Source organism: Rhopalosiphum padi, chromosome 3 (genome assembly GCF_020882245.1).
Source record: "Rhopalosiphum padi isolate XX-2018 chromosome 3, ASM2088224v1, whole genome shotgun sequence".
NCBI lineage: Eukaryota > Metazoa > Arthropoda > Insecta > Hemiptera > Aphididae > Rhopalosiphum > Rhopalosiphum padi.
The window spans coordinates 15728612-15746246 of NC_083599.1; the positions used below are offsets into that span (position 1 = coordinate 15728612).

The 17635-nt window shown below is 28.2% G+C and overlaps 1 protein-coding gene across 4 annotated transcripts; it reads left to right on the plus strand.

Annotated features, from left to right (window-relative positions):
- Positions 1-3582: 3582 nt before the first annotated feature.
- LOC132924075 (WD repeat-containing protein 7) lies at positions 3583-17635 on the plus strand. 4 transcript variants are annotated; one of them, XM_060988158.1, is made up of 29 exons: positions 3583-4074; positions 6074-6274; positions 6344-6450; positions 6577-6655; positions 6718-6886; positions 6950-7143; positions 7233-7378; positions 7459-7546; positions 7628-7793; positions 7859-7941; positions 8019-8178; positions 8524-8747; positions 8829-9024; positions 9105-9274; positions 9424-9583; positions 9708-9845; positions 10112-10180; positions 10599-10691; positions 10867-11055; positions 11110-11368; positions 11457-11661; positions 11811-11981; positions 12496-12553; positions 12617-12838; positions 12907-13093; positions 13255-13372; positions 14218-14370; positions 14477-14659; positions 14726-17635. In XM_060988158.1, the coding sequence occupies exons 2-29, from the start codon at positions 6110-6112 to the stop codon at positions 15005-15007; spliced, it is 4434 nt and encodes a 1477-aa protein (XP_060844141.1). In that variant the 5' UTR covers positions 3583-4074; positions 6074-6109; the 3' UTR covers positions 15008-17635. The 4 variants fall into 4 exon arrangements, with proteins under 4 accessions (XP_060844141.1, XP_060844140.1, XP_060844143.1 ...); XM_060988157.1 differs by having other exon boundaries at positions 3584-4074; positions 7459-7549; XM_060988160.1 differs by having other exon boundaries at positions 3584-4074; positions 7459-7549; positions 11811-11909.

Consider the following 17635-nt stretch of genomic DNA (forward strand, 5'->3'; position numbering starts at 1 on the left):
ACGGTCATATAATAGATTATATTAGAAAAATGATCACACAAGCAAATATGATGTATAATAGCCAGCAATTAAAACTAGTTTGACGTAATTCAATTAATAAATATCAACAAGGTACCACATACAGTAACTAACTATGACCAACACTGTGGCTCAATATAGTAATAAAAAATTGATAATAGTATAAATCAATAATAATTATATAAATATAATAATAATATAAACTAATAATGATAATATAAATTAATAATAATGATATCAATTACTAATGATTCGTAATAATTAAGTGGTAAAGCAACTTGATTAATTTTCTTTTAATTGCCTAAATTTGGAACACTATAGGAGCTAAAATAGAAAATAAATAATAATATCTACCCAATTAAATAACGGATAAAAGTTCCTGTTCCAAAATATATACTACACTTATACCCACACCCTACGTACTAATTAACGGCTACTTGGCCAAAATACCTAAGCAACCACGCTCTGCTACCAAAAATGTTCGCCAAAAGGGCTCTTAATATACAGTTAGCCCCAATGAGTCGCACTATAAGGTGTGGTAATACGCAGATAATATAAAAAGAGAGTTTTTTGGTCGAATTATTGTGTTAATTATATTAAATAATAACAATATTAATAATAATTATAATAATGGTGGACGTCTCCACAAATTACAATAAATAAATAATAAATGATTTATACATAACCATCCAAAAGGAGTATACTAACAATAATAATAATAACAATAATAATAGTGATACCGACCGTGATAGCGTCGACGAAGAGATACGCTTGTTATCACGATATTGATTGGTGAACGGATACGACGACGGCGATCTGTTAGCACAGCCGTAGGTCAATGACCATAAGTGCGACACGGCAACACGTCGAAGTAATTGGGCAGCGCAAACCACGCGGTATATATATAATAGCGGGCGGACGGCACACGCATTGACCGCAGACAGGTGGCACAGCGAAAAGAGGTCGCAATTCAAAAAGGCGCCCTTCTGCAGAGTATCACAAGACACGACACCGGACTTGTGCAATGCGGCGCACGCAAACCGAGATGGTCGCTCACAAAACAGAAAAAACTAAAGGCCGCAAAATGCCGGACGTACGGCGGAGCAACAACTGGTGACCACACCAAAACACGGTGGGCGGCTTGCTGGACTTTAGATAGCCAGACGGACATCGTCGGCTATCGCCGATTATCATCGTTAACGATAATAATAGCACCGATAAATATTCGGCCGTGTGTGAGTCGCGAACAATATGATTTCGATATTTTTTATTATTTATAGTAGCAAGTCCGTCAAAATTGGATCTTCTACTCTTGTTTTTTTGAATCCAAATACCAGCAGATAAAACATTAATTTTATGTATGTTTTTAAATTCATTTAATGCCACTTCTTCATGATTTTTATTTTTTACCTCATTGAATAGCTTGTACTGAATTTAGATTGTAATTGCTTAAAAGTGTTATAAATAATGATGACAGAAACTTGTTTTAATTAATGCATTTCAAAACTGTGGAAATTACTTGCAGTAATTTTATACTGTTTTTAAAGGGACCTTCTGATTGGCCGAATGTGTATGTAGCTATTTTTTCTATTTTATTTAGGTCTAATTCAAATAATTTCTTTTTTATCGATAGCACATTCAAATGAAAATAGTACAAACTCTAGGTGGTAAATTTACATTATCATTTGAATGGTTAATAGGTCCAGGTTTCAGTAACCAAAAAAACCCTACTATACATGGTAACTTATTTTAAGCTTTTCAAAACATACATTTTTAAACTGCCGTTAGAATTTTTAATTATGGGTAAATAGCTAGGCAGATATCTTCAATAGATTTTACAATATCATCATAAATTTTTCTTTTCTTTCTCTTTTATATGGTTATTGGCATGTTATAATAAAGCCATCAAATGGTTACATTTAGTTTGTCCTACTGCACACGTGTATTTAGCATAGGTATTATACAGAATTATTCTTTGTACAAATCTGAAATAATAAGAAAATAAAATCATGTAAATTTATTACATAATTTAAAATTTAGTAAAATAATAGAGGCACAACCTTAATGAAATCTAAATCAATAAACAAAAACTAAGTTCGCCTCAATATTATTTAATTTATTTTTCATGCTAAAATGCACATTTCCACTTTCAAAATGGTTAGGATCACTAATAGATTTATTTATTTTATGAATCTTAACTATGGATGCCATGTTTTAAAGTAGGTATTAAATTGAAAAATAGAAGTAAATATTTTACGTGTTAAAAGTTAAATATAAAACAAAATTCTAAACAGTAAATAAATAAGTAGAATTTAATTTTTTTTTTTTTATGATAAATAATCAATAATTTGAACACTCCACTGAACATAATATAATAATATAGTGTATACCAATTAAACATTATTATATGCTATACCTAACTTCAGAATATTGAGCAGAAAACAATGCAAATGACAATCGAAAAAAACCAAATCGGCGCAGCGTTTGACATGCCTGCTTTAGTCTTAAAGACCAGCGCTTCTCAATCTGAGGTACGCGTATCTACATTCAGTGGCGCCCAACCCTATTACTAGGTGTAGCGGTCGCTACACCTTGAAAATAAGGGGAGGGTGGGTACTAGGTAATGGGTATGATAACATAAAATATGTTCATTATTAATTATTTTTATAAAATAATGATAATGTTATTGTATTTTGTTCATGCTTTATATTTCGTAAACCGTTTGAAATAAACAGTAAACCACCTATACTGTATACTATTTACATAATACTCGAAAATAAATTTTTATTTTGAAGGTTTTAATGAGTTTAAAAAATATAATGCCTGTTACATATCGGTATGAATGTATATTAATGTATATTGGTATATCTCTTTAAAAATTAATACACCTTATTCTGACAAAACACAGATTATATTGGTTGGTACCTTAATATTTACTAATATTATCAATTAAAATAATATGATACAATGTATAAAATAACATTATTTTGACTTTTGAGTTTATAAGGTGGTGGGTGGGTGGGTAGAATTATTTCTTGCTACACCTGAAAAATATATATTGGGCGCCACTGTCTATATTATTTTGAACCAAAAAAAAAAAAAAATGTGTTTTTCGATATTAAGAATTATTTTCAGCTGAACTTTTAAATGTTCGAGTCGTCTTTTAGCAGCAATATCGGTAGTTTATTAACCAATGCGTTTACCGTAAGTTTTCGGTGTATCATTTTCCTATCCCTACGGGCTACGACCACTAAACACAACACGTGTATTTCTAGTTCAGTGGCTACGAGCGGATGCGCTACGACTCTACCTCGAAGTTCGAATAAAACGCACAGCGGCGTCGTGTGTAACGGCGGCGCCCGTCGACGAAACGTTCTGCCGGCAGCGGAATACTCACTCGGGCGGGCGCCCTCCTTGTTATCACAATAACAATATTATTATGGCGTTGGCAACGACGTTACGTCCACGGAATATATTATTATATTATTCAGCTGCTCTTACACGGTCGGGGCGATACCGTTATCGATCACTACCGTCGTTATCATTTTGGTTTTTTTCTTTTCTTTTTTCTTTCACAGATAATGCGATACAGAATAATATCTAAATATTATCGTTCTGTGCATCTGTGTTTTTTCTTCTCAAATCTCCCCACAACGAGGAGCCCACAATAACACATCACTGTTCGTCGTCCATTGGAACGATATCGTCAATCGTACATTATTGTCGGGCGCTCGAGCAATAATACTTTTAACGTTGTGATTTTTTCGTTTTTAGTACGTATACGCAGGTACCGAGCAATGTACAATTATTGCGGTTATCGTCAATAACAACGGTCGTCCGGACATCGTCTCACACTTTACGTCCGTTGGCGTACAGTAACAACAATAATAGTAATACAGGTGTACACCTTACGTGTTACCGCACATCTGTAATTAATCGAATCGTCGTCACGTCGCGGTAATTTATCGCGTCCCTTTTTCAATTGGTTACCGTCTCGAGATGCGGTGCACGAACAACGGCTACTAGGGCGACACCGCAGAAATCGTTTTTGAACAGGTAACTTGGCTAAACTATTATTATTAATACTACTACTACTACTACTGTTATCGTAATTATTGTTATTAGAATTCTCGGTTCCCAATCTATTCGATTGAAAACGATTAACGGACTGATATTAGTTCGGAAAATATTAGTGGGGGGGGAGGTCAGGCGTTGGCCCATCACCGCTAATATTCGGGGTCAATCCTACGGCGGTAGCATGCCGACTGCGACATTACAATCCTTTTTTTAACTATTGTACGGTCGTTTTTAATTTGTCATGATTTGTCAACCGAAATTGTTTGCCTGAGCTCTCTACGCAGCCTCCTTGTGCTCAAGTCTGTGCGGGACTGCGTTATTCGATTTTCATCCACTACACAATCACTCGATCGAATCGCCATGATAAATCGATTCATATACACCCTTCCCATTACCAGCTTAACTTATTTCTCATCAAATTTAATATACATTTTATAAAATCTAGAATCTCTTAGTATAATATGTACATATTCGTTTTTTTATTATATAATTAATGTGTTTTCAGGTTTCAAGTATTTTAAATTTTTGTTTTTTTCAAAACTTGTACTTCTAATATTGCCTATCTTCTAGTTCATAAAAACATAACTAATTATTTCCTAGCAACTCTAATGATCAAACTACCTATGGTTTATTTAATTTATTTTATTGGATAGGTAACTAAAATTTCCTTTTAATGTCACAAGTTTTTATTAAGATTAACAAGTTTAATAAAATAAAAAATTAACTTCATTTGAATATGTCCCTAAATATTCACTAAGTATGTACATACTAAGTAAAATTTGTCTTATCTACTTACCTATAACTTTAAAAATATGTACTTTAATCTTTAGTAAGACATCTTCTAAGTATCATAACTACTATACTTGATAATAAATACTTAAAACTTACTTAAATGATATGGCTGCTTGTTTATTTTACATTTTTATGTATTTGTATTATGCTATTATCGCTGACTAGTTCTTTCTAAGTATATTTAGCAGATTGGTGGCTGTATTGTAAATAATTGTATTAAAAACGTTAATATGGCTTATGCAAAATGATTTAAGTATCTATGGGTTAAACTGAATTATGATAACAAACTAATTGATAGAAAACCTGTATTGATATGTTTTAAAAAATTTTGTTGTAATTTATTGGTATAATTTTTGTTAACTTAAGAGGGCGTCTCACCCGCATGACGTGTTGTCTCCATCTTACACACGTACGACATAGTACATTTTCGTTCACCAGTTTCAATAGTGTGCTTTTAGTTTTAATATTAATATATATTAATTTTTAGGTGAGTTTTGAGTACGAAATTATTAAATATTTTTAAATTATCATAATTCACTTAAAAATTAAAATATCATAAAAAGTCAACGATACACAGGCGATGTTCTTACTTAAAAGTTTGATAATAAGTCAATTCACTCTAATATTAAAACTAAAAGCACACTATTGAAACTGGTGAATGAAAATGTACTATGTCGTACGTGTGTAAGATGGAGACAACACATGCGGTTGAGACATCCTCTTAATAAGCTAATAAAATTTACAATCTACTTCCAAATCATAATCAAACTTTTTTTACTTATTTTATTATTATGTTACTACTATTGTTGATAAAAATATATGATAATTATTGAAACTATTGTTTATTAATGACATATTTATATTATTTAATTAACATATTTAAAAGTTACCTTTTTATTTACAAATTGTTCTGTAAGTATAATAAGTACCTACTAACATATCATGATTTATATTCATATTAAATTATTATTTATACTTTGGCCCAGAAGAGAAGTAAACTGTATCACCCATGTAGATTTTAAGCAATGACCAATATCAACTGATACTAATGTTATCGATATTTCAAATGGGTGGGGAGTGACTCAACTCAGACATGCTTTAGTTGGGAGACAAGTTTTTACTTCTGTGGATTCGGAATATTGTACTTTTTTTTTTTATTAACATTTTTATTGTTATTTGATTTTAGATATATTTCTAATGCAATAAGGAAACATAACTAAAAATGGCCGGAGGAACTAGCTTAGTAGTTCCAATAGTTTTATGGGGTAAAACACCATTAACACATTGTATTTCATGTGTTTACTTATCCCCAGATCAGCGAACACTAGTAACTGGATGTTATGATGGGCAAATATGTCTTTGGGCAGTATCCCCAGAAACTTTAAAGGTTTGAATAAACAAGTTTACCTGATAAAATAATATTATAAACAATTATTATTAACAAATTTTTTTTTAGATGACTCCAAGATGTTTACTAGTTGGTCATACAGCTCCAGTTTTATGCCTAGCACATGCTAGTATTATTGCTGATAATGCATTCTTTGTTAGTTCATCTGAAAATGGGTAAGAAAAATTTAAAATTAATATTATATTCTATCAGAAAATTATTTTATTTATAATTCTAGTTATAAATCATTTATCATTGGTATATTACTTACAAATATCTAATTTAAATTCTATTGATTTTAGTGAAATGAGTACTTGGGATATAGTTGATGGAAAATGTAGAGAAGTTACTAAATCAATTTATATTCATACAAACATTCAGGTTAACAACTTTTTTTTGAAATGTCAATAATTGTTTGATAATTGGAATTATTTTCTTTCTAGGCATACCGTATGGTTGGAACAGAAGATGTACGTTTATTCTGCAATGGTTATTATGCTGAGGTCATTATAATGAACCCATTTACATTAGAAATTATTTTCTCTTTATCATCACGTGTCAATCCAGACTGGATAAGTGCTTTATATGTATTGAAACCTCACACGTGTAAAGGTAATTATAAAAGTATTGGCAGTTTCTGAAACAATTTTAGTATTCAAATATTATTATTGTTAGATGATGTGGTTTTGGGATTAACTACAACGGGAACAGTAAAAGTGTGGACTTTAGAGCCAAGAGATTATGGACCTACAGATGTTTCAGTATTTGAAAATGAGAGTAAACAAATTAGATGTCTTAATGCTTTGACTATGGCTTGCTGTTCTCAACATCAAAGAACTGTGTTAATTGTCTGTTCAAAGTGTTGGCAGGTTAATATAATAATCTACATTTATTGTAACAATTCAGAATTTAATTTAATACTAAAAATAATAATAAACCTAATTGTATTTAATTATAGATATATGATGCTGGTGATTTCTCAGCTTTATGTACAGTCTATGCACCTCGAGGAGAACGTTGGTTGGGTGGAGAATTTTTAGCACCTGATCGTGTTCTGATTTGGACAGATGATGGGAAAGGCTATCTATACAAACTGCCCGCAAAGTAATTATTTAATTTAGTCTTATAAGTTTTGAAATATACTATCTTATTAAATTTGCTGTTAATTTATTTTCTTAATATAGTAGTATCGTTGAAAATAAAAATTTTCATAAGCAAGCTGAGGATGGTGATATTCCCTATTTGTACAGTTTATTATCTGTAACTTCAAATGTGGTATTATTTTTTTAAATTAAATTTTAACTAATAATATGAAAAAAAAATTACAATATTTTTTATAATATTATGGTTTAGCACTTATATTGTTCCCCGGCTATTCGTTTTTATGAATCTTTACAACATGGAAAAATATTGATTAGAGGTGATTCAGAAGGAGCTGTTAATATATGGAAAATTCCTGAACTTTCTCCAGCTCAACTATCAGTTATAAAAGAAAACGATTCTCATAAAAAATTAATTGGTAAGTGATTAATTAAATTAAATTTACTTAACATTTTTGAAATATACAATTTTAATGTTATATAGGTCTTTCTCCATTTATGTGTACAAGTTTATCTAAGGCATGGGAATCGATGAAACCCAATCCTGTTGGAATTCTCAACCAATTGGTAAATATCAATATTATTAAATATTATGATCAATATAAAATACAACATTATTATATTATTTATTTAATATATTTTAGGACTGTGAAAATGTTCCAAATATAAAGTTAACTGCTAGTATATACTTAGCAGGCCAAAGTCGTCTAGTCATTGGTCGTCAAGATGGTTCTATCGTTATCATTCCAGCAACGCAAACAGTAATGTTGCAATTATTACATGGAAATCATCAACATTACAAAGGTAAATACATTAGTTATTTTTTAATTTATTCAAATTTGAACTAGAATTTTTATTTTTGATATTGATTCTAAAATGATATGTTGTAATATTATAAAAAGTATGTTTTAAAATTTAAAAATTAATTTTTTAGTCTATATGTACATTGTATAATATTACTGTCAGTTATTATTTAATTAAATACTTTAACCAATTATTTTATGTTAAATTTAATAAAAATAATATATTAATTGTTTTAAGCTTTAAAGATTTTCTTATACAATCATAGATTAGCCACTTTGTTGAAGAGCTAACATCAATAGTTTAAATATTTACTAATTTATCTTATTAATTGTTTTCTTTTTTTAGATTGGCCACCACATCAGATTTTACTGGGTCATAATGGTCGAGTCAATTGTTTGCTCTATCCACATCATATGCATCCGAGATATGATAAGTCTCATTTATTATCTGGAGGTGTAGACTTTGCTATTTGTTTGTGGGACTTATATGCTGGAACATTGTTACACAGATTTTGTGTTCATGCTGGGGAAATAACACAACTTCTAGTCCCACCAAATACATGTGCTAATGTTAGCATTATTTGTTAAAACTTTTAATTTAAATACTTTAATATTTATTATATCAATATTAACATTTTTCTCAATTTGCAGCCTAGGATATTGAAATGCATTTGCTCAGTTGCAAGCGATCATTCCGTTACTTTGTTGAGTTTGTCTGAACGTAAATGTGTGGTGTTAGCATCCAGACACTTATTTCCTGTTGTTACGATTAAATGGCGTCCTTTAGATGATTTTATGATTGTTGGTTGTTCTGATGCCACTGTTTATGTTTGGCAAATGGAGACTGGTATTTGTTGAATTGATTTAAATAATATAATTTTCATTATTACCAATGATACTTATAGTGCTAAAAATTTCAATGCTTAGGTCACTTGGATAGAGTATTACATGGAATTAGTGGGGAACAAGTTTTATATGCATGTGATGAAAACACAACCATATCAAGTTCAGTAGATTCAGGTCTAGCTAATCCTGCAGTACATTTCTTCAGAGGATTACGTCATCGTAATATAAGTGCTATTAAACATGCAACACAGGTAAAATATTTTCAGAAATTTGATATTATCCCATATTCTTATTGTACTTATTTTTAGACTGTGAATTATAATAAAAATAATAATAATAAAATTAATACAATTTGATTTATCTTAATCATAACCAATATTTATTTTATTTTTTATTGAAGAGAGGAATACATCAATTGCAACAATTGCATCATTCAGCTCATTCTGATGGCACAGATCATAGTAAGACAAGAGCTTACCCATTAATGGTACAGGGACTTCGGACCAACCCTAATGATCCAGAATGTCATATATTATGTTTTGATATTGAAGCACTTGTTGGTCAGTAACAAAGTTTAAGATTTTCATTATTTTTTAAATTAAATTTATAAAAAATTTCATTATATGTCAATTATATTATGTTTCAAGCATTTTTTATGAACATAATATCTGTTTTTTTTTTTAGTGCAATTGTTAAGTGAGGAGTATGGATTGATGTCACCAAAAACAATGGAAGCACAAGGTTTGATAAATGCAACAGAATTCCAAAAAATAACTGCTCTAACACAGTCTGTATCATCTGATGCTCATAAAAAAATTGCAGGTACACCATCATAACACACCTACCAGTTTTAGCAATTAACAAAATATGTCATGATGTTTTGCAATTGTTTTTTTTTTCATAATAAGTTACACTTAAAATGTATCAAACCCCTGGGATAATGTCATTTTTTTATTTTTGTAATATATGTATATATTTTAAGCAATTTAAAATCATTGAATGATTATAATTTTTAAACATAAGGGTTTGGTAAAATATAATCATATCTTTAATAATACTCAAATATTTTATGCTTGCTTTTGGATAAGACTTTTTTGGAAAAGTTAAGGACAAAGCCGACAATATGGAACGTATTTTGAAAGAAAAAGATAAACATGGTAAATGAGCATGCTACCTAATGTATGTTTTACAAATATCTTTGAATACAAATATTTTATTTAAATAATTATTATTGAATTTTAAATCAAATTTATAATGAATTAGTTATGTATTGTTTTTGAAAAACTATTTAATTAAATACAATGTTTTTAACTTTAGTTTCTTAAAAAAGAATTTGTTGATTTAAAAATTACTAAAATTACCATATAAATTTGTTTTAATTTTGTAGACTTATTCTATTTTAAATTATTTTTCATAATCTATCAACATTTTTTTTTAGTATTGTCTTAAGCATTAGATGCATTTATCTTTCCTGTAAAACTGTTATTTAGAACACCTTGTAAAGTATTTAATATATTTTTATTTATTAATTCAATTTAATTTTGTGTTGTGATGTCATTGTTATAATTGTTGTAGGAATTTTACCTAAAAGGAAGGATGGTTCAGAAACTATACTAACAAAACTGCAGTCTGTTATTGATGGTTTTGATAGCAAATCTAATGATAAAGGTATTTTTTTTATTACTAAACTTTAATTTTTATATTATTTTTATTTAACACAGTTTTTATTTTATTTAAAAAAAAACCATGACAGTTCTATTCATCATTTTTTTTTAAGGATTATTATTTTGAAATAAAATAAAATATTATATTTATATATTATAATATTGTGTGTGTACCCCAGGATTGAATCTTAGTGGAGTAGTATGTCGTAAAGTATGTGGTGCAAATTTGACGATGGAGATTGCACAATTGTTGATGTCATTACTATATGCATGGGGTTTAGATTTTGAAATAGACAAAATTTGTGAAACTAAACTTGGATTATTACGTCCAATGATTCCTGTATCGTTTGGTGTTATTTCTAAAGGAGGTAAGTCTGTAAAAATAAAAATAAACATTATAATTAGGTTATCATATTTTTAAGGTTTTATGAGCTTACTGTTACCTACATGGCAAAGTAGTATTGATCTTGAAGATAATTATGTTAAGTCCAGCAATGGGCCGTTGATGGATTTACCACCAGAGATGGTTCGGCTTGAATTACTGACTAGGCTTTTTACCGCAAGAACTCACTGGGAAGTAAGCACTACAGTAACTAGTCAGCATTTACTTGCTATAGTGGCTATAGCCAATACATTAATATCTATGAGTGCTCCATGTTTCCTTGAAAACACATTCTCAAGGTAATACAATATGATGTTTATTTCCTGAATTAAATGTTATTTTATTTAGTTTTAAATTATAAACAATTATTATTGTTTGTTACTATAGGCAACAATCTGTGAAAAGTCGTTTAGAGGAAGGAAACGGAGAACAAAGTACTTCGCAGGTTGCTTTTATCAAACAAGGATGGGCGCAACTAAAAACATTACATTGTAAATCGTTACCAGAAAAAGTTGTCAATCATGGTTCAAAAAGTTACAAACGCATTCAAATTGAAATGTTGGCACACCGTTGGCAACATCATTGTTTGGAGGTAATAATAGTTACAAATTATAATTTATTTTATTACAACTATTATTAATTTCTTAATTTAACGACTATAGAACTTTAAAATATTTTAATACATTTTTAAGTGTTTGGTTAAATATGAAAAATAAACTAAATCAACTATTAAAACCACAGGTGCGAACTGCAGCTCAAGAATTGTTGTTGGCTGAATTGGAAAGAATTGGGCCTAAAGGTCGTAAAACATTAGTAGAATTCTGGGTTCAATATTTACCAGTAAGCAACACAAATGGTAGCATGAAACCTACTGCAGTTAGCTCTAACAATTTAACCAATCTAAACATTAATGTAAGTAACACTTTATTGATGCTTCTAACAAATGCATAATATATCATTAATATTTTTGTATACTTTTTTTAAAAATTTTTTCTTAATACTTAATTAGGATTTGTATAAATTACATTATTTTAAACTGTATGAAATTTATATATGCAGAGTGGACTACTGCAGTTAGCTGTGATATTTTTATATTACTATGTATATATTTAAACATAAAAAAAAAATACTTTAATAATTATTATAATTGTTATAATATAATTTACTAAATATAAAGACATAATTATTTACCAGTTTAAATTATATTTAACAAGATAATCATTCATACTCAACAAATAATGTTTTCATTTTTAATACAACTCTTCTGCATCTAACTATTGCTTTTATATCAAATAAATGTTGGCTTTTCCCAGATAACTATAATCCTAACTATTAATGTATGTATATAAATAAATAAACTTTTGTTGAATTAATAGATTTTCACTGCATATTTTTTTATTATAAAACTAATTTTATTGGCTGATAGGAAAATGTTGAATCATCAGCAAACATTCAAGATGATGATGACGACGATGAAGAAGAAGGTTAGAATTTATTTCAATGCACTATATCGAAGTAATTCTTTATTATTTGTTTCTCTCTTTCAGATCTATGTTTAAGAAAACCATCATCTGTAAGTGAATTGCGTCGTAAACAGATGACCGCTGTGATTTTGATGGGTGTGATAGGAGCTGAGTTTGGTCAAGAAGTTAATGCATCAGATAATGTTAGTACATCAAGCCGTTCACAGTCTGGAATATCTATTAGAAGAAAAAGTTCAATTGTGGAAGGTTTTGGGATAGGAAATAATAATTTATCTAGACTAACAAGTATGGTTCTTTTTCGAAGACTAATTATTCTACTTGAAATTATATTACGTTATTATTAATATTTAAAGGTTTGGCTTTAACTCAATTGCTTTTAACACCGTCCTCTACGAAATTGCCTGCTCACATGGCACTACGGAGAGCAGCAGTAGATTTGATTGGCCGTGGTTTTGCTGTATGGGAACCATATTTTGATGTCAGCAAAGTGTTATTAGGAATATTGGAATTATGCTGCGACAATGACAAACTGGTTCCTAGGTAATTTAATATTTTATGTGTATAAAACTGTGTACAACAATTTACTTCTATAAAATATATAATCTATTAAGTAAGATTTTAGTAAATTATATTAATCAGGGCTGTTAGAATGTGTTTACTGTTTATATTCACATTTATCCTTACTATTTTATTTATTTTAGCATGTCTTATGGATTACCATTGACACCTTCTGCTGATTCGTACCGAACTGCTCGCCATGCACTCATATCAATAGCAAATGTCCGTCCAGCTGTGTTCATAACAACTATTGCTAGAGAGGTTTGTTGTATACAGAGTGATTCTTTTATCATTATACACTCATTATTTAGTCAAGTATTGACATTTTTTCAAAATATTTTCTATCATGATTTTCTCAAACTGTATGAAAATTTTATTTTTTTCACCCTTTTATTTAATAGCGAATTCACTTGCAACTTTTGATTTTCAAATGGTAACCTATATTTAAAATGTCATAAAATAGTAGGGCTATTTTTTTATGAATTTTTAATGTTAAAATCATTATTTTTCATTTAACCGTTATAGCTGCTCAAAGTTGGGTGGTTTGAGGTTTTTAGGTGTTCATCTTACAAGTTATTACGACTGTGGGGCATTGGTATAACTACAGGTACAAAGTTCATCACTGCGTTGATAGTGTATAACAAGTTTATTACATATGAAAATATGTACCTTTTATTATCTATTACTCATGTTACTACTGGTCATCAGAAACAAGAAATATTATAAAAATCAAAAACCACTAAACTTGAAAAGCTATGTCTTCGATAAAAAATTAACAAAAAATAATAATTTGAAAGTTAAAATTCATAACAAAAACAACCCTATTAATTTAGTACATTTTAAATGTAAGTTGCCATTTGAAAATCAAAAGTTGATAGTGGTTTCACTATTAAATTAAAAGGTGAAAATATAAAAATGCTATACAGTTTAAGAAAAGCATGATATAAAAGATTTTGAAAAAAAAAAATGAAAAAAATTCAATACTTGACGAAATAATGAGTGTGTAATGATAAAAGAATTATCCTGTATATTAGTTATTAATTAAATCACTAAACAAATTGTACATTAAAATAAAGATGTTACTAATTATAATAAATGTATATTAGGTGGCTCGTTACAATAGCATGCAACAGAATACTCAGGCTATGAATATGGCTATAAGTAATTCAGTTTTGCATAGAGCAAAACCAGAAATTTTATCTATTGTGGAACATTTGATCGAGAAAATGCATGTTGAAATGACAGACTTATTAGTGGAGGTAAACTGGATCGAATTGAAATATTCCTATTGTTGGGAAATAACAATTTTTATAGTTCTGAAATGATAAATTGTTTCGAATTTTCAATTGGTTTTTTTTTTCTCAGGTAATGGACATCATACTGCATTGTGTAGATCCAACACAACTAAAAACTCGTCCTCTATCTGAGATATCACCAGCCATAAGTAGATTTAGCCAGGTGACCCATTGTTCAACATCTAGGCGTATAGCTGTGGGTACCAAAAACGGCTCAATCGCGTTATATGAATTAAGATCGTCCAAATGCCAGGTTCATTACTAATTTTTTCACTCAATAAAGGTTGAGTCATAAATTTATGAATATATTTTCCTACAGACAATTAATGCACATACTGCAGCTATCTGTGCATGTGCATTTTCACCAGACGGTAAATTCCTTGTGTCATACAGTGCAGCAGAGAATAAATTATCCTTCTGGCAAACATCTACTGGTATGTTTGGTTTAGGCAACAGTCAAACCAAGTGCACTAAGTCATATAGCACTCAGAAAAAAGATTCAACACGTGCGAGTCAACTGCGACAAATCAAGTTGCACTGGGCAAGTAACCGCAGTGTTAGATTTTTTTCAGATGGTTTGGAAACTACATTTGTTATTTAAATTCTAAATTCAGTTTGAATACCGAATAAAGGATTGTTTCGTTGATAATGTAAAAAATTTCATTAGATCTATAGAATTTTGCATACAATACATATTCCGTGGTTTTTTTTTGTTTTGGCTTAACATAGTGTAATTAATTTAATTACGTATTCAACTGTATATTATTATACACATTATTATTGTTATCATATACCTATTCGTCTTTATAGTTTTTATGTTTCTTTTTAGTTAAAACTTTTAAATGTTTACATATTATTGATCCATTTTATTTTAATAGTACACTAGGACAACTTATTATCTATTTATACATCAATTTTGTTTCAATTATATTTTTACATCTTGAGTTTTGTCAGCTATATAATGTTTTAGAAAATTCAATCCTTCATGTTAATTTATTATTATTATTGTTTTATTTAAAAGGACGTCGAACCCGCGTGTGTTGTCTACATCTTACACATATACGATAAAGTAAATTTTCGTTCGCCAGTTTCAATAGCGTGCTTTTAGTTTTGATATTAGAGTGAATTGACTTATTATAAAACTATTAGGTAAGAAGAACAATATTATCTGTGTTCTCTCATTGGTTTTTTACAATATTTTTATTTTTTTGTGAGTTGAGTACAAAAAAAAAATATTAAATATTTGAAAATTTAATGCTCATAATTCACTAAAAAATTAAAATATCGTAAAAAAGCCAACAAGGGAACACAGATAATGTTCTTCTTACCTAAAAATTTGATAATAGGTTAATTCACTCTAATATTAAAACTAAAAGCACACTATTGAAACTGTTGAACAAAAAATTACTGTCGTGTATGTGTGTAAAACAGAGACAACACATACGGGTGTTACATCCTCTTAATTCAAGTTATCTTATTATGTAGTTGTATTATAGATCTCATGTGATTATTTTTTTAAATTATAGTATAGAATATACTAATTAGCAGAATAGCAGATTAGAATGTGTTATTTAAATTAATCATTATTATATTATTATGTTTAATGAATGTCATTCCACCAACCAATACCATTTCTACAAAAATTATGTAGAACTATGAAAGTATAGAAAATTATTTATAAAATATTCTAAATGATTATTTAACAGTAAAAATATTGAAATTATTATATTTATTAGTTTTATTCAACAATCATACCATTAATTTTAAAAATAATTGTTTTACATAAATAAACATTAAATTATTATAATATATTAACAAATATTTAAAAATATGGACATTTTTCGGTTTTAAAAATGTTTTTTAATTCACTGATAACTGAACAGCAACCATTTATTTTTGAGCAATTTTATACACAACTTCCCAATTAATGAATGTGCATTAACTATAATTATGTGTCTATTGTACAATTGCCTTATAATTTGTTTTTATTGTTTAATATATTTTTTTTTCAACTAATATTTCAAAGATAAATACAAATATTGTTCACGGATTTTAATTTTATTACACAATTTATTTTCTTTAATATTGAATTATTTTTAACTATAAAAAATGTATAAGCACTTATTAAGTTGTATCCTTGGATTTTTTAATACATCCAATAAATTATAATCTAAAACTACATTATGCTATTACCAATATCATGTATTTATTTAATGTTTAGTAAACAAGTAGTCAAAGATAATTAATATTTATTTATTACTTCTTTAGCCATATTAATATATGGACTGTGTATTTCATAAACTTTGCCATAAACTGCCTAGTGTCAAAATTGTTTGCAAGGATAACCTGTGCATATCATCGATTTCTATACTATGTATCTTTGTGGATAGGACCTTAAAAAGTATGCTATCTTTTTCTAACAATGTTTGCCCACTAACCTATCTTCTCTGTCATGATTACTTTACATTTACTATATTTTGAATTAAACCAAATAGTATATATTTGTAATTGTTTTAAAGATAATTTTTTTTTTTTTAATGTATTAGTATTCAGGCAATCTTTGTGATATGTAAAATTTTTTAATTGTTTTTTTTTACATTTAATTATAATACATTTCATATGGTTTTTTTTTTTGTTATTATTGTCATTAATCAAATATTGAATCGTTATTAATGAACATATATATATAATAGTATTATAATCACACAACACCTAAAAATGTACATAATTCAGTTATGGTTGATAGTGAACGAGATAACGAGATTCATTTTTCATACAAATATTTTACAGGTTTTTTAAATATATTAAATATTTAATGCAAAACATACTAAAATTAGTTGTTTAATGACATTATTAATGCCTACTGCATGATTCGGTTATAAGATTTCAAAATATCACCATATAATATATATATATATAAATAATAATACTTATGCTGTTGCTATTCATTTAATCAACAAGGATTGTTAACAATGTTGTTATTAAGTAGCTTGTTTTGCGTGGGAATTGTGCCTATTTGTCTTATGTATTTACCATTAACAATGTTACTATTATAGTTATTATTATTATTATTATTATTACTATATTAGAATTATTGTATTGATTTAGAATTAGGTAATTGATTCAAGATAAAATTACATACCAAATATATTACTTAAGATTTTTAAATATGTGTCAATAATATATTATTACACTTATTATTCTATAATAAATCACATTTAAAATTGTA